Source organism: Mauremys reevesii, linkage group 4 (assembly GCF_016161935.1).
Source record: "Mauremys reevesii isolate NIE-2019 linkage group 4, ASM1616193v1, whole genome shotgun sequence".
Classification (NCBI taxonomy): domain Eukaryota; kingdom Metazoa; phylum Chordata; order Testudines; family Geoemydidae; genus Mauremys; species Mauremys reevesii.
Window position 1 is genome coordinate 40281708 of NC_052626.1, and position 27489 is coordinate 40309196.

At 44.4% G+C, this 27489-nt stretch overlaps 1 protein-coding gene across 1 annotated transcript in view; it reads left to right on the forward strand.

Annotated features, from left to right (window-relative positions):
• Nucleotides 1–1280: 1280 nt before the first annotated feature.
• The window catches only part of SPTLC2 (serine palmitoyltransferase long chain base subunit 2), a 114089-nt gene continuing 87880 nt past the window's right edge, over nucleotides 1281–27489 (forward strand). The window contains exons 1-2 of the mRNA XM_039536279.1: nucleotides 1281–1590; nucleotides 24841–25035. Coding sequence (XP_039392213.1) covers nucleotides 1465–1590; nucleotides 24841–25035 — 321 coding nt within the window. The 5' untranslated portion in view covers nucleotides 1281–1464. The remainder of the gene's footprint in view (nucleotides 1591–24840; nucleotides 25036–27489) is intronic.

The following is a 27489-nucleotide window of genomic DNA, read 5'->3' on the forward strand; positions in this document are numbered from 1 at the left end:
AGGGCCCCATCCTCCCTGATTGATCTAACCTCGTTATCTCTAGCTTGCTTCTTGCTTGCTTATATATACACACCTGCCCCTGGAAATTTCCACTGCTTGCATCCGAAGAAGTGGGTATTCACGAAAGCTCATGCTGCAAAACATCTGTTAGTCTATAAGGTGCCACAGGATTCTTTGCTGCTTCTACAGAACCAGACTAACACGGCTACCCCTCTGATAGCCTAAATTAAACAGCATGTCCCTTCCCCTCTCAACTAAGGACATGAAAGTCACAGCTCAGGCTTTAGACTGTTAAGATATCCTTTTCCCAAACATTCTCCAGTGTGTCCTCAGCAAAAACTGAAAAGTCAAACCCTAATGTAAAATCAAACAAACAAAAAAAAACAAGAGACACTCCCCAAACTTTGGACATCCCTTTTCAGGTTTTCATTATGCATCAAGCAGTAAAGGGGGAGCACAAATGCTGACTTTTTTGCAGATCTCCTTTTCTATGCAGTAATTCCTAAGTGAGGCTTGGTGATCCAATTTCTAATTGGATTAGATTTGTTCCCAGAATAAATACTGTATTTCCTGTACTCTTTAATTATATATCTTACCTTCAACCACAAGGTCTTGTTTATGCTTTGTAGAGCTGAAACTGTTTTCAAACTCTCTAGCCAGGTTTCAACAAGTTATCATCTATGCTTGATATGGGCACCAATTCAGCAAAGAATTTAAACACACATAACTTTATGTACAGCTTTAAATCCCACTGACTTAATTTCTGCTGGGTTGCTGTTTGCCGGGGTTCTCACACACTGAGTCCTTCCTCCAAGCTGGGTGGGGGCTGAGTTACACCTCCTGCAGAATCAGGCCCCTTAAAGAATTAATAGATTTTAAGGTCAGAAGGGGCTATTAGGCTCATCTTACTCTGACCCCTGCACAACACAGGCCAGAGAATTTTACCCAGTAATTTCTCCACCAAGCCCACATAGGAGCCAGCTGTGGAGTCACATGGAGCCGCAGACAGGAACACACCAGAGGCGCAGGCACCGCCCCCTCCAGGGCTCTACTCGACCGGCTCTTCTATCCTATCATTGGCCAGGGCCTACCTTTAGATCCCGCCCACTCTCGTTCTCTGTCCTGCGATTGGGTAGTTTATGCTCTTCCCTTCGGCCAGTGTGGAACTATGTCGGGAAATTGGTCAGCGCGCCCCGTGATAGGGTCTGGCCTCTCGGTGGCCCCGCCCCTCTCCCCTGATTCCCCCCGTTGGTACGCGGTCTTGTGGTTCGGTCGTGCTCCCTTTGGCCACGCCCCCTCTCCCTTGGCCCTCGCGCCGCGTCTCACGGAAGCGCAGATGTACTTGCGCGCGGGCCCCGCCCCCGGGTGACGCGGACACGTGTGATTGGCAGTCGGGTCGGGCTGGGTTTCCGCTGCCGGGCGGGGGTGGCGGCGGACCCCAAGCGGCCGGAGGGAGCCGGCAGGATGGAGCGGCCGGAGCAGGGCCCCGGGGAACCGGACTCCCACCCCCGCGCCAACGGCTGCAGCCTGACGGGATACGGGGCGCTGCGGAACGGATACGTGCGGGGCCTGCCCGAGGCCGAGACCCAGGTGTGGGGCCGGGGAAGCCGGGCGCGGCGCGGAGCGGAGGGGCGGGGTAGCCCTGCTCCTCGGCCTTGCGGAGATGGGACCTGGCCTGGGGCGCTGGGTGCCGGGGGGGGCGGGGCGAGGGTCCTCACTGCGGCTCTGGGGAGCCACCTGGTTCCCCTGTCCCGCTCCTGTGGGCCATGTGCGTGAGGCTGCCCGGCCCTGACAGCAGGAGGGGGCTGTGCTGCAGAGTGCCGGCGTTCCTAGGGCTGCCTGGGGTGGGGGGGGGCTGGGGAGAGCTAGCAGAGCTCAGGCCCACCGGGTCAGACCAATGGTCCATCTAGCCCAGTGTCCTGGCTTACCAGTGCCAGGTGCTTCAGAGGGAATGAACAGAACAAGGCAATTATCAGGTGAGCCACCGCCCTGCCCTCCAGTCCCAGCTTCAGGCAGTCAGAGGTTTAAGGAGAGCCAGAGCCCTTCATGGGGTTGTGTCCTTGACAGTCTTGGCTAAAACCCATTGAGGGACGTAGTCTCCAGGAATTTACCTATTTCTTTTTTTGAACCCAGTTGTACTTTTGGCCTTCACACCATCCCCTGGCAGTGAGTTCCAGAAGTTGACTGTGCTTTGTGTGAAGAAATACTTGCTTTTCTTTGTTTTAAAACTGCTGCCTATATATTTAATTGGGTGATCCCTGGCTTATGTGTTACGTGTCCTTACTCACTTTCTCCACACTGGTCTTGATTTTGTAGACCTCTGTCATGTCCTCTGTTACTTGTCTTTTCTAGGCTGAACAGTCCATAATCACTTTTGTTTCCCTTCTCTGTAATTTTTCCATTTCAAATATATCTTTTCAGATGGTGGGACCAGAATTGCACTCAGTATCCAAGGTGTGGATGTTCTATGGATTTATATAGTGGTGTTATATTTTGTCTTAGTATCTTTCCCTTTCCTAATGATTCCTAACACTGTTAGCTTTTTTTTGACCGTTGCTGCACATCGAGCAGATCTTTTCACAGAACTATCCATGATGATTCCAAGATCTTTCTTGAGTGGTAACAACTAATTTATACCACATAATTTTGTATGTATAGTTGGGATTATGCTTTCCAATGGACGTTACTTTGCATTTATCAACATTGAATTTCATCTGCCATTTTCTTGCCCAGTCACCCAGTTGTGAGATCCCTTTGTAACTCTTCAGTCTGCTTTGGAGTAATTTTGTATCATCTGCAAACTTTGCCCTCTCACTTTTTACTCTTATTTCTAGCTCATTTATGAATCTGAACGTCACTAGTCCCAGTGCAAATCCTTGAGGGACCTTGCTATCTACCTCTCTCTGTGTGAAAACGGAATGTTTATTTCTGTCCCTTGTTTCCTATCTTTTAATTAGTTACCAATCCATACGAGGGAAGGTCCTCTCATCCCATGACTGCCTGTTTTGCTTAGGAGCCTTTGGTGGGGGATCCTGTTAAAGGCTTTCTGAAAATCCAGGTACACTGTATCCACTGGATTACCCTTGTCCATGTTTGTTGACCCCCTCAAAGAATTATAAAAGATTGGTGCGGTGCGATTTCTCTTTTTTTAAAAGCTCTGTTGACTCTTTCCCCAACATATCATGTTCATCTATGTGTCTGATAATTTTGTGCTTTACTATCAACCAACTTGCTTGGGACTGAAGTTAGGCTTACTGGCCTGTAATTGCCAGAATCACCTCTGGAGTCTTTTTAAAAATCAGCATTACATTAGCTACCCTCCAGTCATCTGGTACAGAGGCCAATTTAGGCGATAGGTTACATATCACAGTTTCATATTTGAGTTCCTTCAGGGCTCTTGAGTTAATACCATCTGGTCCTGGTGACTTATTAATGTTAATTTATCAATCTTCTCCCAAACCTCTATTTAGATCTGTGTGGGACAGTTCCTCAGATATATCTAAAAATTAAGGCTCACAAGTGGGAATCTTCCTCTGCAGTGAAGACGGATGCAAATAATTCATTTAGCTTCTCCTGAATGGTGCAGCATACAGGCAGGTTGGCAAGCTGACAACATTAGCTGAAAGGAACATACACCATTTTTTTGGTCATCTGTACTTGCTTCAGGGGGCTATTCAAGGCACTGACTTTGATCCCTAAGGTCTGATGACTTCAGTCCTGGCTATTAGTATGCTGTGGTGACAGTTGAGCTCTGGAGCTAAATCTGCAGATCAATATATTGGGTTTGGATGGATATTCTTAGTGAAGGGCCCTACATTCTGGAATGTACTTCTGCATTGATTTGTCAGGGCTGGAATTTGTTGATCTTTCAGGTGACAGTAAAACCCATCTGTTCTTCCTGTGTTTAGGTGGATGGATGTGGAATTGGAAGTATCTTATAAATTTAAAACAAAAAAATCAGAACTAGTAAATATCACATATAACAGTTCCGCTGTTGGGCCAACTCTTGCTCATTATTTACCTAGTCTGGCTTTAGACCAGTGAGATGGAAAGGAAAAGCCCTGTATCTCTTAATATATTCCCTGTGCTGTTTATTTAATTACATGGACCTAAGATGGGACCTAAAAGTTCTACATAGCTAGTACCACCCACTTAGCCTGGGTTATTCAGTAAAATCAGTGGTTCTGTGGGGTGCCCTCTATGCAGGGCCTTGGCAGTCTTAAAACAAAGTACATACTCAGTATTTGGCTGGAATGAGATTTTCAATTTTTGGGAACTTTTAACTTCAGTGAAAACTTCAAGCTAGTATGTAACCGTGCTTGGAGTTTTGATGCTTAATGTGACAGGATGAGTAGACAGAGAATTGGACTAATATATGATGAGAATAAAAGGAGAGTTGTGGGTTTTTTTCAGCCAGTTTGAGGTTGCTGTTGTCTACACGGAAGAAATGAGAAGATAGACCAGGGTGTTTTGTGTGACGGATCTGATGCTTTTTGCCATCTGGTAATAGGGTTACCAGCTTTATCCTTGCACAAAGCAGAACACCTTTGCCCTGCCCCTTCTCTGAGGCCCCGCCCCTGCTCACTCACTCATTTTCACGAGGCTGGCTCAGGGGGTTGAGGTGCAGGAGGGGGTGCGGGCTCTGCGGTGGGGCTGTGGATGAGGGGTTTGGGGTGCAGAAGGGGGCTCTGGGCTGGGGCTGAGGGATTTGGGGTGCAGGAGGCTCTGCCAGGGCAGGGGTTTGATGCGGGGGATGAGGGATGAGGCTGCAGGCTCTGGGGTAGGGCTAGGGGTGAGGGGTTTGAGGTGTAGAAGGGGCTCCAGGCTGGCACTGAGGGGTTCGGAGGGTGGGAGGGGGATCAGGGTTGGGGCATGGGGGTGTGTGGGCTCTAGGGTAGGGCCAGGGATGAGGGGTTTGGGGTGTAGGAGAGGGCTTCGGTCTGGGGTAGGGGTTGGGGTGTGGGTGGAGGGGAGTGCTCCAGCTGGGCTTGCGGTCTCTGGGGTGGGGCTGGGGATAAGGGGTTTGGGATGCAGGAACGTGCTTTGGGCTGGGATCGAGGTGTTTGGAGGGCAGGAGTGGGATCAGGGCTGGGGCACGGGAGGGGGCCGGGGTGCAGGCTCTGGGTGGCGCTTACCTCAAGCAGCTCCTGGAAGCAGTGGTGCCAATTCTGCAGCTTCCATTGGCCATGGTTCCCAGCCAATGGGAGCTGGCGCTTGAGGCAGGGGCAGTGCTTAGAGCCCCCTGGCTGCCCCTATGCCTAGGAGCCAGAGGAAGAACATGCTGCTGCTTCCGGGAGCTGTGCAGAGCCAAGGCTAGCATGGAGCCTCCCTTAGTTCTGCTGCACTGCCAACTGGATTTTTAATGTTCTGGGCTGCCAGGGTCCCTTTTCTTCCGGGCATTCCTGTCAAAAACCGGACACCTGGCAACCCTATCTGGTAAGGAAGGAAGGTAATGTAAAGAAAATTGGTGGATGTTACATCGACAGGTAGCAACCAGGATGAGAACTATGATTACTGTAGGATAGGGAAGTATTCAGCTTCTTTTATCTTAAAACTCTTGTTCAGCTATACCCACAGCAGCTACTTCATTGCCAAAAATACTGCCATATCTGAGGTGGTAGGACAACACAGTAGTTGTTTAACAGTGAACAATATTTATCAATTTAAAGCAGAAAATAAGAAGTACCTTTAGCTAACTGAAGTTGCTGATTTAAAGAGTATTATTGGTGGAGTAGGCTTGTGGTTACTGTGCCTTTTCTCTCTCGTAATAAAAAGTAGATGATAGGACAAACTAGATAAAATGGCTAAAAATAGTTCAGTTTCTCTTTGTGGTGTGCCAGCTGTAGAAACTGAAGTACAGTTTGTGTATAGAGGCTTCCTTGAGGATAAAGTGTAACCAAAATTTGTAGTATTGTCTACGAATGTGTATGCTTGGCTGAATAACTACATTTTCCTTGTAAGTGTGTGTGAGGGGAGGGAGGGAATGTGGAGCTAACATGACAATTCATCATGGTGATGGCACACAAACTGTACTTCAGTTTCTACAGCTGGCACACCACATGGTGATGGCAGGCATTTTGCCTAAACCAGGGGTTCTCAGACTTTTGTACTGGTGACCCCTTTCACACAGCAATCCTCCGAGTGCAACCCCTCCCCCCTTATACATTAAAAGCACTTTTAAAATATTTTTAACACCATTATAAATGCTGGACGCAAAGGGGCTTTAGTGTGGAGGCTGACAGCTCGTGACCCCCCCATGTAGTAATCTCGCCACCCCCCGAGGGGTCTTGACCCCCCCATTTGAGAACCCCTGGCCTGTAGCTTTCCTGTCCCATACTTCCTCTATCTGTTTTTTGTCCTTTAGATTATAAATTGTTTTATAAATACAGCACCAGTACAGTAGCGCCCCCATCTCTGATGTCCTGTGGCCTGTAGCTGGTACCTCGGTACAAATAGTAGATATTATGTGAAGTTAAAATGACTGACTGCTAATGTTTGATGCTCATTAATCCCATTCAGTCACTTCTTGCTGTTTTTTCAAAGGCTTTTTGGTGATGGGACAGGTTTTATTTTTGGCTAGTGTGTTTGGAAGGGAATTCATGGCCTGAAGTTAGTGTGATGGGGCAGGGAGAGACATTTTAACTTTTAGTTCAGTTAAATAGATTATAGCAGAAGCTGCTGCCCAAGGCATACCCAGAAATTGAATGTGCTGGAGGAAGTAAAACATTTCAGATTTTCATTTCCAAACTGTTTTAACCCGTAAAAAATCTTAATGCAATATCGGAATTGCATAGGTTTCATTGTGTAAGGGTGACTCTAGACATCTGTTAATAGCAAGAGACAAAAGCGCAGCAGCTGAACAATAAGGCCCTGTGACTCCTTCTGGCGTTTGCCAAAGGCATGCAGCCCTGTTGACTTAACATGCCATCACTGGATATTATGCTGAAACAGGAAAAATGTTAAGTTACTTGGTATAATCAGTTTATTCATTATGACCACTGAAATTATTATAGGTTGGAATGAAATAATTAAGAGGCTGGGTAATTATAGTTGGAATACTTGAGTTATTCAGTGGTGCTCTGTTTTTTGTTTGTTTGTTTTTAAATCAGTTTAGTGTTTCCTTGTAAAATTTGCCAACCTAAGTGCAAAATCTGCTTGCTTACTGTTTACCATGACTGGAAAAAGCCCCACAGATCTTTCTCACCTTTTCTCCCCACCCACTCCAGCCTTCTTCCCCAAAGGCAAAAGCAAAACTCTCCTGCCTTAGGTGGGTGGCTGGCCTAGTAGTATTTTGCAAGGCTGTGAAATTTCTGAAACCACTGGGCATTAGCTCAATCTGAAACCATTATTTTTTTCCTAGGCTTTTAATTGAGTTGGTGATGAAGCTTGAAATTTAAACCTCATTATGTTGTGCTTTTGCTACTACAATTTTTTTTACAAAAGAGAAGTGAAGCAGCAGTGAATTTTATTTTTATTTTCAAGAAAAAGCTTTTGTTTTGTGGCCAGGAAATTGTAGTGTTTCATATGATTCATCCTTTCATCCCCTTCTGGTTATCCTGTTGTAATTTGCTATGGCTGGAGTTGTACACAACTCCGACTAAAAGGACTTTGAGGCTGATACAGCATTTGGCATCTTGCTTCATTAACAATTCATAATGCAAGTGTGTTATAGCTGTTCTTTGAAAACTCTATTTGCATTAAAACAGGATTCAAAATCTTTGTCCTAAAATACAAGGCACTTAATGGACTGGGAACTAGCTAGGTCAGAGACCTCTTTACCTTCAGTCCTTGAAGATGGCTATACTTCACAGGAATGATGCAACTTGATAGGCCCAGGTTATGTCTATCAGAAACTAAAAATGGCATTCTAGGCAGTAGAACCCTGACAGCAAAACTCCTTTCCATGAACATCAGACTGAGACCAAGCATGATGGTGTGCTGCTCTCCACAACTCCCTATTCAATAAAGCTTCCCTCAGCGCATCATTGCTGTTAAGAAAAGGTCCTATGCAATCACACTCCTTTGCCTTGAAAGAACAGAAGAGGGAAGAACCTTCTTGCTCTGGGATTTTATGCTGCGTAACTCTGTACAGTGTGCATAGCATGATGATAGGTGTAGCATGAAATCTAAGATAAATACTGCCATTACATTGACCTTATTTAATAACTTATTGAATTCTCAAGACATTATCTTCCTGCAATCAAATTGTGTGTTGTAAATCCTGGACTTGTTTGGTGAGTCCCCAGGGTGTTTGGCTGTGTTGGGCATGGCTACTTGTAGAAGAGAAAGGAGACTGGTGTTGCAGGGCTTCTCTTCTTAGCATATGGGCAACGTGCCTCAGGTGGCAGTGACCAGGATTCATCACTGAATTTGGTCCTCTGGTTTGGATCATTAGCGTCACTGGTGGATACTGACTGGGAGTGCAATGTGACAGGAATCAAAAGCCAAACCTAGTATTGGCAGACAATGTTAAGGGGACAAGGCAAAGTTTCTAGGCAGCTGGCTTTGGAATTGGGAAACTTGCCTTCTGTTCCCATCTTCTTTCCTGATTTTGGGCAAGTAACTAACTTAAAACTTGAATGCTTGAAAGTTAGGTACAGAACATCCTCATTTAGGCACCTGAATAAGGGGGCTGATTTTCTGAGGTGTTGAGAACTGACAGCTTGCATTGACTTCAGTTGCAGCTGTGGGTGCTTAGTAGCTCTGGAAATGAAGTAACCTTAAAGTGTCTGAATATGGATTAGGGTGTTTAGGTTTGGGTACTCATATTTGCAAGTGTTGGCCTTCACCTCTCTGAGCTTTGAATTCACTGTCTTTAAAGTGGGAGTGGTAATGCTTACTCATCCACGAATAGCACTTTGAAATCTACTGATAAAAAGCCCCGTGGGCGTTCTAAGCACAGCGGAACCCCATTTATCTGATCTGATTAGCATTGGGGGATAATCAAAAAATTTGGGTAGTCAAGAGAATGGGCGGGGCTCGGGCTGTCAGCCCCCGGGGGCAGCACTTGGTTCAGTTAAGATGGATAATGGAGACTCAGATAAATGGGGTTCTACTGTACTGATGATGCACTTCAGAAGGAAGTGAATTAAAAGTGTAATGGGCTACTTAATATGGAAAGAGCAAAAAGCAGATGAAGGTTGAAAAATGTGAACTACCCTGCTTCCCTTTTGCAAGAGAGTGATCAATAGCAGCATGTCTAGAGAAATCAAGGCGTGCAGGAGCAGGACCTAGCTAACCTCAGCGTATTCACACTGGCAAAGCCCCGAGAAACCCACGGAGTGCTGAAGGGCTGGCAGAAGTTTTGCAATCACTGAAAACTTGACAAATGCTTGAAAAGCAGGCATGGTTCCTGTAGAGTCTTGTGAAAGGGCTTGTCTCAAGCCTGTATGCTGTTGTAGACAGGGACTCCCTTCAGCACTGTTTACGGCATCATTGAATAAAGATGCAGGTCCCTACTTGTAGGAGGGGGGAGCTCAGGGAATTATATCTATACATGCGATTGGTTAATTGTTAGGGTGAAGGTTTTCTTTAGAGTATAGTGAGGGGGGTGACCCTTGAGGCCAAACAGATTAGCTCAAATTATTCTCCCAATTTCCTTCCAAGAGGGAGGGACAGACAGTTTAAAGAAATGCCACACAGACTCTTTTTGGTGTTACTCCAGGCTGAGTTAAAGGTGGGAGGTGGAAGTGTTCATCTTAGAACAAACTACTTAAAAATCACTTCCTCCCCTCAAGGACTGAACTCCCCATTCTGTATCCCCTCGCAACAATGGGTGCCATCACTGCTCACAATGGCTGGGCAGGGAGCCGACCTCATGCTGCCTTGGGGATTAATGAGGGCATAAGGAGTTGCTAGAGAAGTAACAATCTTAAATAGGGTCTTGGAAGGTAGAAAAGCCTTTTTATTCTCATCTAACACTATCTGAATAACAGTTCCTCTCATCCTTTGCATCTCTGCCAAGTTCTGTGTTCAGGTTTGTGTGTCCCTGGTAACAGTTAAATCTCATAGATCCCTGGTTTTGTGTGTGTGTGTGTGCACGCGTGTGTGCGAGATCTCAGGAGAGGCATGTTTCTGAAAATGAGTTGAAAGGCCATACTGCAGTTAAGGAATTCTCATGGGTGGAAGAAAAATGAATGAATTAAAAAAATTGAATATTTCTGATTCTTAATAGAGCTAAGGGAGTGTGTATGGAGGATCTGATCTCATTCATGCTTACTGCAGATTACTCTATTTAGTACCTGAGTATAGCATCATAGTGTTAGAGAAAATAAAGGCCTGCATTTTTCAGAACTAAAGGAGTTTGTTCTGAAAGTATGCATATGGCTCAACAGGTAGGCAGATGATCACCACCAAGGGAAAGTGGAGGAGTCTCTGTGTGAATTGTGCATCACACTGCTACTCTTTTTTCAGATATCTGGTGTGAGCATGGGTTGCTGTTGGAGGGATTGTTAAAAGTGGGTTTGGGAGGAAGTGTTAGGCGAGAGGGAGGGTGGTTGTGCGACATAGGGGATCAAGGGGGATGTTCTCAGGTCTAGAGTCAGCATGGGAAATTGCCTTTCCAATGGCAAAATGGCCTAAACTGGAGCATATTTTGCCTTGGCAACTTGTTCTTTGTCACTGTACTTTTCTCTAAATGGTAAAGAAAGAAGCTAGTGCTGCTCTGGGAACCTATTCAAACAGTCATCCTACTGTTGCTCAAAATATGAGAAAAATGGGGTGGCAATGACAGTACATGTTAATAGGCCAGGATGCCTTTACGCAACCTTCCATGGTAATTTGTTGGAATCTGATAGTTTCTTCACTGAAGTGAGATTATTCTTATGAACAAATATTTTCAGTAATGCTGCAACTCGGAGTGCGTGCGTACAGCCTTTCACTTTAGACCTGCCCCTGTTGCCATGTTTTTGATAATATATTAAGGACTGATCTTATAAGCTAAGCAAAGCTGGGCCTGGTCAAAATATGGATTTGGGGCCTCCAAGGAAAGTGCAGGATTCTGCAAGAAGTGGTGGTACTAATTCATAGGGCATGCCCTTCCCTTTGAATAGTACTAAGCAATGGTTATAGGAGAGGGTACTATATAAAAAAGGTTGAGAGAGCATTTCTGGCAAGAGAGGGGGTAGCACCCCCTTCTTCGCAGTCAGCAGTGACTCTCAGCCAACCTTGTAAATTAGAAGGATTTATTAGTTGTCTGGAACATAACATAGAACAGTTCTTATTATCACAGGAAGTAGGAACATTGATTTAAGTCCATCTTAAGGAGAATCTAGGGCCGTAGGCTCTCCCCCTCCCAAGTGCCAAACCAGGACACTGACTAGCTTTCAGTGGCCCACCCTTCGTCACACCCAATTTCCCTCCTCTGTCCTGGGCAAAAAGGATACCTGGCCTACGCCTCCCTCTTTTTCTTCAACTCAGTTGCAGCCTCCTGGCTCTTGCAAAGGGCCCCAGCCATCAGTTGCCATGATACTGAGTGTCTGGCCGCAGGCAGCTAGAGGCACTCACACCTGCCCTCTAGGGGTCTCGGCAGTGATCACACACCCATGTCCCACCACCTAGATACTTATGCAATAGTGGGGAAACCGAGGCACGCACAGTATTCATACAAAACCATTAAGAATTTCCACTTTGTCACAGCCTGTTCCACCACTAAGAATGTTTGACACTATTGTTGTATTCTTGTTTTTACTAAAACCATGCTAATACTGCCAATATAACAATGCCAGTACTAAGGCTAAAAATAGTTGAATCAAGTGTTGCCAAAAGCTTTTTTTAGCTTTAAAGAGTAATTATATTTTAATAATACACACAGACCAAGATTTTCAGAGATGACTAATGATTTAGGTAACCAACCTGAGCTGCCTGACTTTTCAGAAGTGTCCCAAGTTGGGCACCTAAGATCTTTAGTCACTTCTCAAATGTTGGTGATCTGTCTATAGCATCCTGCTGAGGTTGACAGGAGGGACTTGAGAGATTCCACGGCAGCAATCTCCAGACAGTTTTTATTACGTATATCCCTAACAAAGCAGAAATCGTCATTTATTCCCTTAGCAAGAGAGTGCATAGTTGTGGGGAAAGCTGTACAAGAACCATGGAGCTTGCTTTTGTCTAAGGAGTTTGACCTTTTAGATCTTTTTATATATATCTATAGATATGGGCTGTCGATCAATCGCAGTTTTAATCACACTGTCAAACAATATTGAAATTTATTAAATATTTTGGATGTTTTTCTACATTTTCATATGTTGTAATTGAATCAGTGTATATTGTTTTTTATTATAAATATTTGCACTGTAAAATGATAAAATAAATAGTATTTTTCAGTTCACCTCATACAAGTACTGTAGTGCAATCTTTGTCTTGAAAGTGCAATTTACAAATGTAGATTTTTTGTTACATAATTGCACTCTCAAACAAAACAATCTAAAACTTCAGAGCCTAGAAGTCTACTCAGTCCTACTTCTTGTTCAGCCAATCGCAAAGACAGACAAGTTTGTTTACATTTATGGGAGATAATATTGCTCTCTTATTTACAATGTGACCAGAAAGTGAGAACAGGCATTTGCATGGCACTTTTGTAGCTAGTATTGCAAGGCTACAAAACACTCATATTCCCCTTCATACTTTGACCACCATTCCAGAGGACGTGCTTCCATGCTGATGACGCTCGTTTAAAAAAAAAAAAAAAGTTAGTTAGTTTTTGTGACTGAACTCCTGGCGGGAGAATTGTATGTCCCCAGCTCTGTTTTACCTGCATTCTGCCGTATATTTCATGTTATAGCAGTCTCGGATGATGACCCAGCACATGGTCTTCATTTTAAGAACACTTTCACTGCAGATTTGACAAAACGCAAAGAAGGTATGAATGTGAGATTTCTAAAGATAGCTACAGTACTCAACCTAAGGTTTAAGAATCTGAAGTGCCTTCAAAAATCTGAGAGGGACGAGGTATGGAGCATGCTTTCAGAAGTCTTAAAAGAGCAACACTTGGATGCGGAAACTACTGAACCTGAACCACCAAAAGAGAGAATCAACCTGCTGGTGGCATCTAACTCAGATAATGAAAATGAGCATGCATCAGTCTGCACTGTTTTGGATTGTTATAGAGCAGAACCTGTTATCAGCATGGACATGTGCCCTGGAAGGGTGGTTGAAGCATGAAGGGACATATGGATCTTTAGTGCATCTGGCACGTAAATATCTTTCAGTGCTAGCTACAACAGTGCCATGAGAATGCCTGTTCTCATTTTCAGGTGACATTGTAAACAAGAAGCGGGCAGCATTATCTTCTGCAAATGTAAATAAACTTGTTTGTCTGAGTGATTGAACAAGAAGTAGGACTGAGTGGGCTTGCAGGCTCTAAAATTTTAAATTACATTTAATTTTTGAATGCAATTATTTAATACATAATTCTACATTTGTAAGTTCAACTTTCATGATAGAGATTGCACTACAGTACTTGTATTAGGTGAATTGAAAAATACTATTGTTTTTTACAGTGCAAATACTTGTAATAAAAAATAAATATAAAGTGAGCACTGTATACTTTGCATTCTGTGTTGTAATTGAAATCAGTATATCTGAAAATGTAGAAAACATCCAAAAATATAATAAATGGTATTTTATTGTTTATCAGTGTGATTAATTGTGATTAATTTTTTTAATTGCTCAATTAATCACATTTAATTTTTTGAATCACTTGACAGCCCTAATATATATATCTGTTGAAATTGGGCAAAGCAGTATTTCTGAATGTTAGGGTGTCAGCATTTTAAAAATTTGCCTGCAGGTCTTACAGCTATGTGGTGTGTTCTGTGGGGCAGGTGTTTTTTTTTTCTTCTTCTTTTTTTTCAGGAAAGCTTTCACTTAATTGCTGTTTCAGGCTATGGCTACACTTAAACTTCAAAGCGCTGCCGCGGCAGCGCTTTGAAGCGCTAAGTGTAGTCAAAGCGCCAGCGCTGGGAGAAAACTCTCCCAGCGCTGTCCGTACTCCACCTCTCTGTGGGGAATAACGGACAGCGCTGGGAGCGCGGCTCCCAGCGCTGGGGTTTTGACTACACTGGCGCTTTGTAGCGCCGCAATTTGCAGCGCTGCAGAGGGTGTGTTTTCACACCCTGCTGCAGCGCTGCAAATTTGTAAGTGTAGCCAAGCCCTCAGACAGCAATGAATATGCTGATTTTGTTTCTGCAGAGACATCTCCTAAAAGGAGTTTGCTAAGAAATGGTTCTTTGGGAGCAACATCTTCATGAAAATTGAACAGTAAAGCTGGCAGTTGAAATCTTTTTCAGGGTACCAAGTTAACCACAGCAGCTGTGTAAAGCAGACTTATTTGGGGTAAAAACCTAAATCTAAGACATAGCAATTAAAAACAAATCGATTATAAAAACAGCCTTTCCACAGCCCATTGGTCTGTAAAGAAGGCTTTGAAGACACAATCACAGTTTTTCAAATTTGTGTAGAGGTACAAAATGCAAATACAGCTGGAAGTTTAAAAAAAAACCACAACAAACAACCAAAAAACCCCCAAACTCATTGCATAAAGAGGGCATTGCGATTAGCTCATTTCTTACATAGCTAGAAATCTCATTGACTTCAATGGACTTTTGCCTAGATACCTACTTCAGGGTCTGGCCCTTACCGAGTATCTTTGGCAGGGTGTCTGAAGTTTGTAGCACGTGCATTATAGTCTGATGTGTACATGGCACATGGATTATTAGAACAATTCCTTTCTAGCTCTTGTCGGATTGTGACATCTTGATACTGAAGCAAAAAAATATTCATACTAAGACAAGTCGGAGAAGATTGGTTTGACATATTGCAGGCTACAGTGTCCTTTGAGCATACTATTTTAATTGACAAGTCTCATCGAGATTATTATTGCTTAGTGTGTGACTTCCTTGCAAAAAAGACCAGCTCTCTTTGAGGGGGGAATTGCTTATTTGAAGACAAGTGTCTTGGCAAAGTTTTGTGCCAATTTAATTAAAATGGTTTTTTGTTTTGTCTTTAAAAAGAGGTATAATTAAATTGATAATCCTAGAGCACAGTTTTATTGCTGAAAGTTTTTAGTCTGCACATTAAAGTTTACAGAAACGAGCTAAGACTGCATCCTAGATTGAAACAGATGTGAGTGTCCACAAAGTGGTACAGATATAACTGAATTGGTATTAAAAACAACACCTTCAGTTATATCAGTACAACTCTGTGTAGGCAGGCCTGGACATGGTTCAGTTTGGTTTTGTGCAAATGAGGAGAAAACATTTTGGTGACAAACATATATGCTGGGTTTTTGTTTTTTGTTTTTTGTTTTTTTGGATTGAATGCTTTTGTATTTGACGGCTCGCTGAATAGATAGGGGCAGGAGCTAGGAATGGAGTTTACTGATGAAGTAAACACAAAATACTGCAGGAGGTATTTGCTTTGGGGTGCTGCTCAGTGAGAATTGCCATTTAATATTGCAGTCCCTCTTGGGGTGGCTCACTTGGCTGGCTTTTTAGCAAGTGATTGCCTTGTAGACCTGAAGTGCCCCCTCCCCAATGCACTCCTCTGAGTTCTGCATGCCAGGAACTCTTCTGTCTATAAAAATATTTTGAATGCAGAAAACCCTTCATACAATGCAGCTAAAAAAGAAAATTGCCAGGCGCTTAGTGAGATCTCTGCAGTATGTGTGGTAGTGAGAAGTTAATACATTTTAATAAGAATCAAGGAAAAAGACTGTTTCAGCAGAAATGATCCGTGGGTGGGGGCATTTAAATAGAATCTGCCATTTTCAGCCTATTCCTATTCCTATTCCTGCCAACAGAAAGGAGTGAAACCATCTCTTTAATGCAAAAAGTGATTGCGTGGTGTGTCTTGGGCAGCAGTAGTTAGTATAACTGCAGCCCTTTATTGTGCATTGCTTTGAGGGCAGGGGAGGGGAAAGCCCAGCCCTGCCACAAGATTAGGTTCGATGCTGAATTGTTCTACATCTTTTGTGTCCTCAAAAACCTTTATTTAAATCTCCTGATACGCTCCTCTTTCAACACCTCTGTGTGACATCTTGGCTCCAAATACTCCTGGCTACTGACCTCCATTGCCTCCTCTTGTTGTTTGGCCTCTTCCCCTCCAAATACAAACATGCAGTAGTTTTCCGCACACCATTTAAACCTTTTCAAAAGCTTGCTTGTTGTGTCACCAGCCACTATCTGTCCCCCTCTTCTTCCATATCTCTTGCTCAAAGAGCTTAAAACTAGTGCTTCGGGTGATTCTCTTCAATTCCATCCTGGATCCACTCCAGTCTGGCTTCTAGGTTCTTTAGTTTACTGAATCTGCTGTTGCTAAGGTCCTGAAAGTCATCCTGGCCTGGTCTGTATTCCACTCTCATGATCTACAGTCTCTCTGATGCTTCTGATACTGTGGATCACTCCCTCCTCAACATTCTGTCCAACTTCCTTGCATTTAGTGGCGTTGTCACCTACTTCAAACTGCTCCTTCAGCACCTCCTCCTTTCTTTGGTGGTCCCACATGATTCAGTTCTTGGTTCCTTCCTCTTCTCCTTCTATACTTCATCCTTGGCAGGGCTTATCCTCGTACAGATCCAACAGTCATTTCTCTGCTGACACCTCTCTGTTCTTCTGTTTCTGTCCTGTTCCCTTTGGTCCAGTTTCAGCCTTTTTCTGTAGCTTCCTCCTGTATGTCTCACTGACACCTCGAGTTTTACATGGTTCAATCACAGCTTGTTGCCTCCTAAACTAAAGCCTCTTCTCTTCACTTCTCCATGGCTGTTGACACCATTGACATCCCAGTCAGTCTGGGATTGTTTGACTTCTCCCTGCCCTTCCTTTGCATGTTGGCTGTACCCAAATCCTACTGTTTCTTTCTTAGATTAAGCTCCTGCCCATCTTCCATGCTGTCGAGTGCAAGGAAAGACCTTCCTATCCAAGCCGAATGTTAGCATCTCATTCAAATCCTCATACAGTTGAACCCTGTTATGTCGCCGGCCTAGGGGTTTGCCAAAAAGCGTCGAGATAACCGATCGAGATAAACAAAAACCAATATGGCGGCAATACATTAACATGTGCTTGAAATTTCTTTATGTACATGATGTGTGTTAATAAATGAGAATGTACATGCACATGTTTTTGGAGGTTTTTTTACACAACAGCGTTGCCGCGATTTGTTTGATGAAGCGATCGGCATGCTATAAAAATGTACAGACATGTTTGCTAACAACAAAAGGCATATGTGCACCAACTAACAGCAGAGATTTACCAGTATATTAAGAATAAAAGTTTACATGTCTGTATCATGGCTTTGGAGACCTTCTCGTAGGTCTTTGCATTCAGTTTTTTTGGAGCGCAGGCGAAGCGGGGACCGGGTCAGCGGGGCTGGGCGGGCGGCAGGCGAAGCGGGGACCGGGTCAGCGGGGCCGGGCGGCGAAGCGGGGCCAGGCATGCGGGGCCGGGCCGGGCGGGCGAGCGGGACCGGGAAGCGGGCCGGCGGGCGGGTACGCTGGGAACCGCGGGGCTGGGGAGCCAGGGAGCGGGCGGGTACGCGGGGAACCGTGGGGCTGGGGAGCCAGGGAGCGGGCGGCAGGCGGCGGGGCCGGGTATGCGGGCCGGGCGGGCCGGCGGGCCGGGCGACGGGCGGGCGGGTATGCGGGCCGGGCGGACGGGCGGGCGCGGCGGGCCGGGCGGACGGGCGGGCGGCTGGGGACGCGGTGGGTCGGGACGTGGGAGCCGGGCCGGCGGCGGGGGACGCCGGGCGGGGCGCCCGGGCAGCGCGCGGCTGGGGCCGCGGGGAGCGGGGCGGCTGGGGCTGGGGCGCCGGGGACGCGGGGCGGGAGCCGGGCGGCCGGGGACGCAGGGCCAGGGCGGAGTCGCGCGGCTGGGGACGCGGGGCCAGGGCGGGAGTCGCGTGGCCGGGGAGGGATGCGGCAGGAGCCGGGCAGGGCCGCCGCCGGAGTTAGTAGTTTACCGGTAAGTTGCAAATTCGGCGCTCTTCTGTGCTCGAGATATTAGGGTTCGGCGAGATTAAAGAATCGACATAACCGATAAGACAAAGAGGGAGTTTGGCGGTTCCACTTCTAAAACGTCGACTTAATACGATTGGCAAGTTAACCGAGGTCGAGATAAATGGGTTCGACTGTATATCCTATTTCTTTCACAATGCCCTCAAGAAGTGGTGTTCTGATTAAGAAAACTAGCTAAGTCAGTGGTTCTCAAACTTTTGTACTGGTGACCCCTTTCACATAACAAGCCTCTGAGTGCGACCTTCCCCTTCCCCCCCCCCAAATTAAAACCAATTAATATATTTAACCCCATTATAAATGCTGGAGGCAAAGTGGGGTTTGGGGTGGAGGCTGACAGCTCATGATGCCTTGTGGGGTCCCAACCCCCAGTTTCAGAACCCCTACTCTAAGGGCTTGGCTACACTTGCAAGTTACAGCACAATAAAGGAGCTCCAGGCACAATAGCTCACTACCCGTCCACACTGGCAAGGCACATAGAGCACTCTGACTCCACAGCTACAGTGCTGCTGGTACTCCACCTCGGCAAGAGGAATAACGTTTGCTGCGCCTTGGCTACAATGCCCGGGCATCAGTGTGAACGAGGTGTTGCGTTACTGTGCTCTGATCGGCCTCTGGAAATGTCCCATAATCCCTTTAAATAAGTGGCCACTCTTGCCATTGTTTTGAACTCCTGTAGGAATGTGGACATGCCCTTTCAAAGCTCTGTTTCTGACAGCCGGCATGCAAGCTATTACTGTGGAATGCTGTGTGTGTGAGAGAGAGAGGGGAGGGGGAGGTCTGCTGCTGTCTGAACTTACAAGACAGCATTCTGACATGCTCTCAGTCCCCCCCCCCCCAAAAAAAACCCACGCTCTCCCTCTATATACACACAACACACTCCCTGTCACACCCCACCCCTCCCATTTTAAAAGCATGTTGCAGTCACTTGCATGCTGGGATAGCTGCCCATAATGCATCACTCCCAATGCCACTGCAAATGTGGCCACGCCAGTGCACTTGAAGCTGTCAGTGTGGATATGAAGGCTGGTTTAACTCAAAGCGCTCTACATCTGCAAGTGTAGCCATGTCCTAAGTTATCCCAACTTCTAGATTTCCCCGTGCAGCCCCTCTTCTGTCTCTCTTCTAGGCTGAAAGCTCTTCAGGGCACAGACAGCCTTTGTTTGTTACTGTACAGCATTGAGCACATTGTCACTAAACAAATGTGTGGAAGAATGTGTTCATTTTAACTACATATAGTAACTTAGTGCCAAAACATGGTTCTGTAAAGACAGTTGACCCTTCCCAGAGACTGAATACAAACTCAGAGGGAGGAAAGTGGGGAGGAATGTAACCAACAGTAAAGTTACTGTTAATGTTGGTTTCATGGATTGCATTTTTGTGAACTTAATGAACACTGCAATGAAGGGGAGTTTTCCATGAAGCCACTAAGTACCAAGAATTGCAAGGAGCTGCATTGAAGACCAGGAGATTAGCTGGAGGCGGCTAAGGGGCCTGTTAGGTTGGTGTCTTGAATGAATGGGGGCTGAAGTGGGGATGTTGATAAGAGCAGAGACCATTTCTTTTTGATTAAGAATCTCTCATACAAAATCCCTACAGTCTTATGGAGTAACTGAAAATAATTGCAGATGGAGCAGGGTCTGGGGTATAAGTGAGAGCAGGAAGGATTTGAGCATCTTAAGTTAGGAGGAATTAACTTTCTGCCTATGTAGATCTCTGAGGTCTTAGTCCTGCTAACAGCTGACTGATTTTTTTTTAAGCATTATAAATTCACAAGTAAAACCTGACATTATTTGAAATAGAAACTGTTCTTTAAAACACTAATATTGTGTTCAGCAATATTGTGAGAACCTCGGGCTACATGTATTCAAGACCCAACCTACATTACAAATGCAACCACATCAGGGAGTCTGGTGAGTTTGTGGTATGGACTAAGGCTTTAACCATGTTTTGTAAAGGTCTAGACTGCTCCCAACTATCCTACAAAATGCAGTTGTGTTTGGAACCAGGTTAGGGAACAACAAAGTTGTAATTAGGTTCCCTGTATTTGTGGTGTAAGCAGGACCTAACTTCCAGTTGTTTGTAACTAGCTAATGAAAGTATTGGCTCTAAATGTGGCTTGACTGTACACCATGAGGTTATCATCATAGTTGCTAATGTTCCACACTTGCTCACAGTGTAGGCCAGCATGTAGTTGCCTTCCTGTAAGCAGCTTGTAATGCTGTTATTTTTGTTGTATTGATGGGACTCCAACCATGGTTTTGTAATCAAGTTGGCTAGTCATCCCTCCTCCCATCTCTCTGAGCAGTAGGACTTCCCAGAACAGTGGTGCTCCTCTGGACAGTGTTAGTAGGTCACGCTTCCCCTGAATGCACTGACGCAGACATGGCTAGGTGAAGTGGAGGGAGTGGACACAAACTTGGGTGGCGCACAGTTTTCCTGAATGGACACCACATAGCCATGTATAATGGGACCAGATGAGTATATCCTGGTTACAGAAACATGGTTTTCCTTGCATTGTGTATAGGGCCTATGGTTTCAACAGATCAGGTCCCAGTCCTACTCACTCTAAAGTCAGTGGCAACATTCTCATTGATTTCAGTATGGCAAATTAGGCCCTCGACCACATGCCAGCCATTCTCTCTTAGGCTCTCAAAAGGAATATGCTGCTTGTGTGTAGTTAGCTTAGAGCTGAAGACACACATTTTTATTTGGAGGTTGGCTGTGCAGATGCAGAGTCCCATTTGTTTTCCATGAATGCTTTGTATCTAAACTTAAACCACAAACTTCCTTCCTAAGGGCAATTTAAAATTGTATTTATTTACATGCATTCTTCATCATGCTTGTTGAAATGTGTATGGGATATTTTTAATCAGTCTCTTTCTAGTCTTACAACATTCAAACATGCTAATATGGAGGGGGAAAAAAACTAGTTTTCCCTCTAAACTGACATATAAGTATGGTCTGTATGGACTTCCAAGCTGTGCTCTTGGCTTGGGTGGGTCTCCAACTGATGCAAATATCCCCAAAGATGATCCACCCACTGCATTCCTAAGTGAAACTTCCGTGTTCTGGAAGTACAGACAATGGTACTGTGATTTCTCTGGTTCTTGTTCCAATATGGCAGTTGTCAGAAAGAACAGGCCTCTTTAAAGCTTTACAGATTGTGATTATTGCAGCCTTGTTGATGTGGCACTTATTTAAAATTTTATGTTGAGATTTTTCTTTTTCCAAACAGATAAAACCTTTGCCACTGGCCAGAATTTTGTACTCATTTTGTCTAGCCTTTCATCTCTTTCCCAAGTTAGTGCTGCCTCAACTGGCAAAGACTGAGATTAAAGACTTGTTTGCAATAGACTAACTCTTGGGACTTCAGTATGAAGTTACACTGATCCTTCTGCAGCTGTGGCTCACAGAAGCATCAGCCATTAAATAGTTAAGTATGTACATTATAGGCATGCATATGTATTTTCTGTCCTGTCTGACTAAACGTTAGACAACGGTACATTTCAGATTTCCTGACCTACCTGTCTTTAGACAATAGTGGTGACCTGTCAGTAGAAGTCTGCCTATTGTGCTTTTTTCCCCAATGTGTCCTGCTCACCGCAACCCTTTCTTGATAGGTGGGTGTGCCTGGGATTCACTTCTTGTCTGGGTGTTGTAGCTGTATCTCCATTATTGGCAACTATCAAATATCTGTCCAAAAATACATGCCTCATACTTGGCTGGAGGCTGCAATTCAGATGCAATCCAGAGAGATTTCAGCCACTTCCTCCACTCCTTCAGTGTCCTTGTATTGGCAACGTTGTCAAGGTGGTGTGCCTGTGAATACAGGCACTTACTGGTTGCAAATGTCTTTTCTGTATCCCACCTTCTTGCTAGTTTTCCAGCTGCTCCCACATATACCCAGAGACACACTATCACACAGAGACATATCACACTAAGCACTTTTCAGAATTATATTCCAATATGTAGCCTAAACCTGGACGTTCCTCCTAGTTCTGTCCCTTTTCCAACACAGAGAAGGAGGTAGTGGTGTGGAAACTGTGGCAAAAAGATGGATCTTAGTTTGTCTGAAAGCAATAAGGTTTGTGGTCATCTTTATCCCATGCCCTGGCTCTGGGCCCAGCCCCTTGAGAAGGTTCTATCTTCCACACTCACAAGTATCGTTCCTTGACTCTTTGGAGTACTGATATCAAGTTAGGTGTGGTGGCCCAGGCTTTCTACTGTCTGACTGGTCTATTGTCTTTGAAGATCAAGACCTGGATATTAGACTTAGTCCAAAATTCTTTCCGGGATCAGTGTAGTAGTTAAAACTTCAGTACTGTGCTCACAACTTTCCATGTTGCTGAGCAGGTTGCCTGCTCTGATTTGTACCATCTGAAGCTTGTTTGTTTGGTCCAGTCTTATTTGCAGGCATTATGCATTGCGGTAATCAGCCCTAGAGAGGATGAATCAGTGGATCACTATAGCTAAGTTCTAGTTTTTCACGATGAGATGGAGTCTCTTGGTCAACCTTTGTTAAACCTTTTGGTGCTAAGGGGGGGATACATACTCATGAGGAAGCACAATATTTGTGATCCAGTTAGAGGTTGCCAAGACAGGGAATCAGCAGTTGTTCCCTGTGTTACAAAATTTATCTTTCAGCATTTATGCTGCTGATGCATTGCAGGTCACCTAGTATGGGGACAGTGAAACTAGAGTTCAGTTTCGTTTCTTGCATTTCCTGACCTAGACTGGGAAGGTTCGTCTCAAACTGGGTTTGCTGAGCTCTTAGGTCAAATGGGTATTTAAAAGTGGCTGGAAGGAGAATGGGGTCTGGAGTGGGTGGAAAGTAGAAAATTGAAAATTTAGGGTGGGATACATGGATGGGGTGTTGTAAATAGCTCAGATGTAGATGCTTTTAAAGTGAAGATAAGGAGCCCTCATTCTTGAAGTGGATGTGACATGGTCCTTTACCCTTTTTACAGCATCTTCATCCAAGAATCTTAAAGTGCTTAACAGAATTAAATCTCAAAGCTGTTCTCGGGGGTAGCTCTGTGGTATCTCCACTGTGCAGATTGGGAAACAGTCATAGAGGAAGTGTCTTGCTAGAGAAACACACCAAATCAATGGCAGATTTGGGAATAAAACCCTGACTCCCGACTCCCATTCCTATGCTCTAGCCAAAAGGCCATTACTTGCCTGGCATAGGAGGGGAAGCCAGATGTGGTCTTGGAAGAAGAGGAAGATCTGTACTGGCACCAGAGTTTTGCAGTTCTGCCAAGTGTCCTGTATCTTCCTGCCTATAGATAAGGTAAAAATCTTGTGCCAAAAGAGTATTGCATTTCAAATACCCTTTCTCCTAGAAGGGGGAGCACTGGCTGGGGACACAGACTCATGGAGTATCTGTGCAGTTCACAACCATATTGCTGATTAGGGCCTCGTATCCCTAATCTGGGGCCCAGTTTTGTTTGCCCATTTTAAAATGGGTAACGTTGCACAAGGTCACTTTGGCAGATCTGGGAATAGAATCCTGTTCTCTAGTATGACAGACCCAGGTCTCATCCACCTCATCACAATCATCACAATGGCTTTCTGAACGAATATGCCAAATATTTATGCTTGGCTAGGTCTGTAACCACTTCTCTAATCCCTAGACAACTCTGCTCCCAGAGCCAGGAGTAAAACCTGGGAATGTCAGGTATCAGGATTCCTATCTTGTCTCACAAGTAGTTGTACAACGTATTGGCAAAAGTGTCTCCGGTCTCCCCCAAGGGGCTGGCTCATATAGAGTATACCAGCCTATTCCTGCATCTGGTTACTACTCCAGTTCAAACAGAAGTCTGTGCTTTATGTCTAAAGGCCCAGGGTTTAAACTTTTCTCGTAGCCATGTGGGGGAAAATAGTTTGTAATTAAAGACCGTATACCCAGAAAGGGACCAAATTAAGATAGCATGGGTAACATCAGTACTGGCATTTGCTAATGTGTGTGGTGTCTGTCTATTTTTTTTATGCTTGCTTTTGCAACTGCAAGTCTAACACAGGTTTTTATATGCGAAAGACCTCCTAAGTAGCACTTACTGATGGACAGGTGCCTTAAAATATTGCAAGTGAGCTACAGAGCCTTTTACCTGTAAGTCACCAGTTTGAACCCAGTCCCCTTCAGCAGGGACAGAAAGCTGTTCCCACCTAATATGGATGTTGGCTGATTCCTACATTGAGATGAGCTTGGTCTTGGTTCCACCTCTGACATCACAAGTTCACCACCATTACTTGTACTAATGGACAGACTTGTCAAAGAATTGTTTGAGTCGTAATGTCTGAACTAACATTATCTCTTTCACCAGCAGAAGTCGTCATTCTCCTCCTTCAGCCTCGATGAGGCTGAACTATGTTGGCAGGGTAGTGCGTGTGGGAAGCTTGCCCTGGTGCTGCCCTATATATAGATAGACGTCATTCACCAGGGTTTTCAATCTGGCAGTCACCCTTTCAACTGGGACTAAATCAACACATCTGAGATGACATTGATGGTTATATGCAAATATTTATTTGCTAATTTACATAACTTGTATAAAATGTCACACTGAGTTGCACAAAACTTGGCAGCGATAACTTTGGACATGCTGGAAGCAAGAGAGAAGATGAAGCTGAGGCTAATAGTTGGGGATAGTGCCCTTTATCAAGAGTAATTGTCAGTAATGCTTGAGCCAGGCTGAAAGTGGTTGGTTCTTTGAACTGAGTAAAAAATCTTGCCCCAGTACCATTGGACATCTGTAATTTAGCACTCTCTGAAAACAGATTTTTTTTCCCCCATTCTAGTAACTTCTAATTCCAGTTTTAATCTTCTATTCTAGATTCATCACATTGCCCACAATGGAGGATTATATAAAAGACCCTTTAATGAAGCTTTTGAGGAAACACCAATGCTGGTTGCTGTGCTGACGTACGTGGGTTACGGTGTCCTCACCCTCTTTGGGTATCTGCGAGACTTTCTGCGACAGTGGAAGATTGAGAAGTGTCACCATGCATCAGAGAGAGAGGAACAAAAGGTAGTTGCTGGACAGGCAGGGGTGGGATTGAGCTGGTGTGCAGTGGCATGTCAACCAGTAGTACCAATTTAAAACATTTCTATTTCTAGGCCAAATGGGTGCAGAAAGAACCCGCCAAATATGAGCCTTTGCACAGCTGGTTGGAGTAATCTGTAGATAGTTTGAAACAATAGCACCGAGGTGCTAATTAATTACCTCATAATCTCAGTGAGGTGTTAACTCTGAGGCTCACTGATGACCATTTTAATGTCCACACTGGTAATTGTTTCATTGTCAACCATGTTAACAGAAATATCCAGTTCCTTTGAGATTGAAGATAGAGCTTGAATATCCTCACTTTCCTTTTCTGTCCTCAAACGTGACCTCTGAAATGTGGAAATAAATGTTGGGATCCTTGGACACTTTTGCTGCCCAAATAAGATTATAAAATATACCCTCAGCTGGTGTAAACTGGCATAGCTTCATTGACTTCAGTGAAGCTGCACTGATTTATGCCACTGAGGATCTGGCCCAGTATTTGTGTCTGTAGTAAACAAAAAGCAATAAAGGGAGAAAGCACAGAAATAACTGTCAAACTACTGAGGAAATAATTTTTTTTCCAAGAAAAGGCTCTAGAATTAGGGAGTCAAATATTGCTTTTGAGTTAGTATTCAGTGTGATTTATTTTCTTCAAGTGAGGATTAGAGTAGGGTAGCTAAAGTGCATGGGCAAATGTGGCCTATAGCTGCTCTAACATTCAGTATAGATTTATTGGTCATGAATCATACTCTGTATTCTTCACTGGATGTTCTCATCAATGTGCTTCATTGCATGCTGGGTTCTGTAGTCTCCCTGTGACTCATCTCTGGTAAAATGGGGGCTGCTACAAGCTCCTTTGTTCTGTGCAACAGCAGAGTTTAAGATGCTTTTCTGTGGAGTAACATTACATAAACTCAGTATGCTTCCTGCCAGGAAGGAAGAATAAAAGGCCTGTCTCCTCTTCTCTCTCCCCCTCCCCCCCAGTTTAAATGTACTTTATTAAGTTACTATCCCCACCAACCACAAAAGTGTGTGCACCTGACAATGCCCATGAAATATGATTGTTGTCCAGCAGAATGTGGAACGCAGTGTCAGGCATGACTAAATAAAGGGGATACCCAATCTGTAGGTAGGAGCTGAGGTGAGAAGGATTGGGGTTACAGCATTGAGGTTGGTTACTCAGTGAATGCTAGTGCACAGCACAGGAGGATTATCCTGAATATCTATTAGCTAAAGAGTTACTGAATTAGGATTCCCTTACTTCAGACATAATGTATATTTAGAATTTCTGTCCTGAGTAGTCCTTCAGCCTAAATTCTTAATGTTTCCCTGAAATGCATTGTTTTGGGAGATAACTGGTGATTTGAAGCCCTCTGAGAGCATGTATGTGGACAGTGGCCTTAGGAGCCATTCCTCAGCATGGTGGATATGGATCTTCTGTTGGGTCATGAGTTGCAGATAAGAGATGCTCCTTTTCTATCCACTTTTATATTGTTCATGGCATCGTTATGGGTGAGTTTGCTGAGAGATCAGGGCCCTTTTTTTTTAAGAGGAATCAATTTGTGGTTGGTTATGAGGGGAGGATATGGGGATGTGGTGCAATACACTAAAAACGGGAAACTCCCTTTAAAAAAATATTAGCAGTGATGATTCAATGCCAACTTGGTGTACTTCCTCACATTCATGCCTAGATTGGAGTAGCTGCTCCTACTATAAAGTGAACTTTATCAAGTGCATGTGACTTCTGGAACAAGTTGTAAGCTGCAAGCACTAGACTGTGCATCAGGCTCCCTCGATCTGCCTAGAAGTTTGGGAGACCAAGCTGTAATGAACTTGATGTAGAAACCAGTTTCACTTTTTGTGGGTTAAGGTAGTTTTTTAAAGTTATTGAGCACCATTTTGAAGCAGTGTCCCTTTAAGAAGTTTCAAATGTTTAATCTTTCAGGATTCTGACTAGTTGCCCAGTTGACCCACAGTGGCAAAGAGTAGACTTCCTTGTGTAGAGAGGAAGTGACTCTTATTTTATAATTGAAACTTGTATCATATTGCAAGTAAATCAGTGCTTGATAGAGGCAGTTGGCCTGAAAATAGTCTCTCCTAGCCTTGTTGACTCTAACTGTATGGAAATGAGAATCTTTTTATTCTCCTCATGCACATACAAGAGACTGGCACATTAAACAAAAGCATTGCATTTAGATTTCTGAAGTAATACTTTGTTAATGTTTGTAAGTTACTTGGGAGATGAACAGCACAACATATGGGGATAGGAAGTGTTTGGAAGATCCTGCTGTCTAGGTAACCAGCGTGCAATGAGTTTATTATATGTAGTTATTAGTCATACATATTTGCCATGCTTTATACAGTAAACCCTATTTTAAGCAACCATCCAAGGGGTGAGCAAAAGAAGGTTGCTTAGTACAGTTAGCCATTTAACAG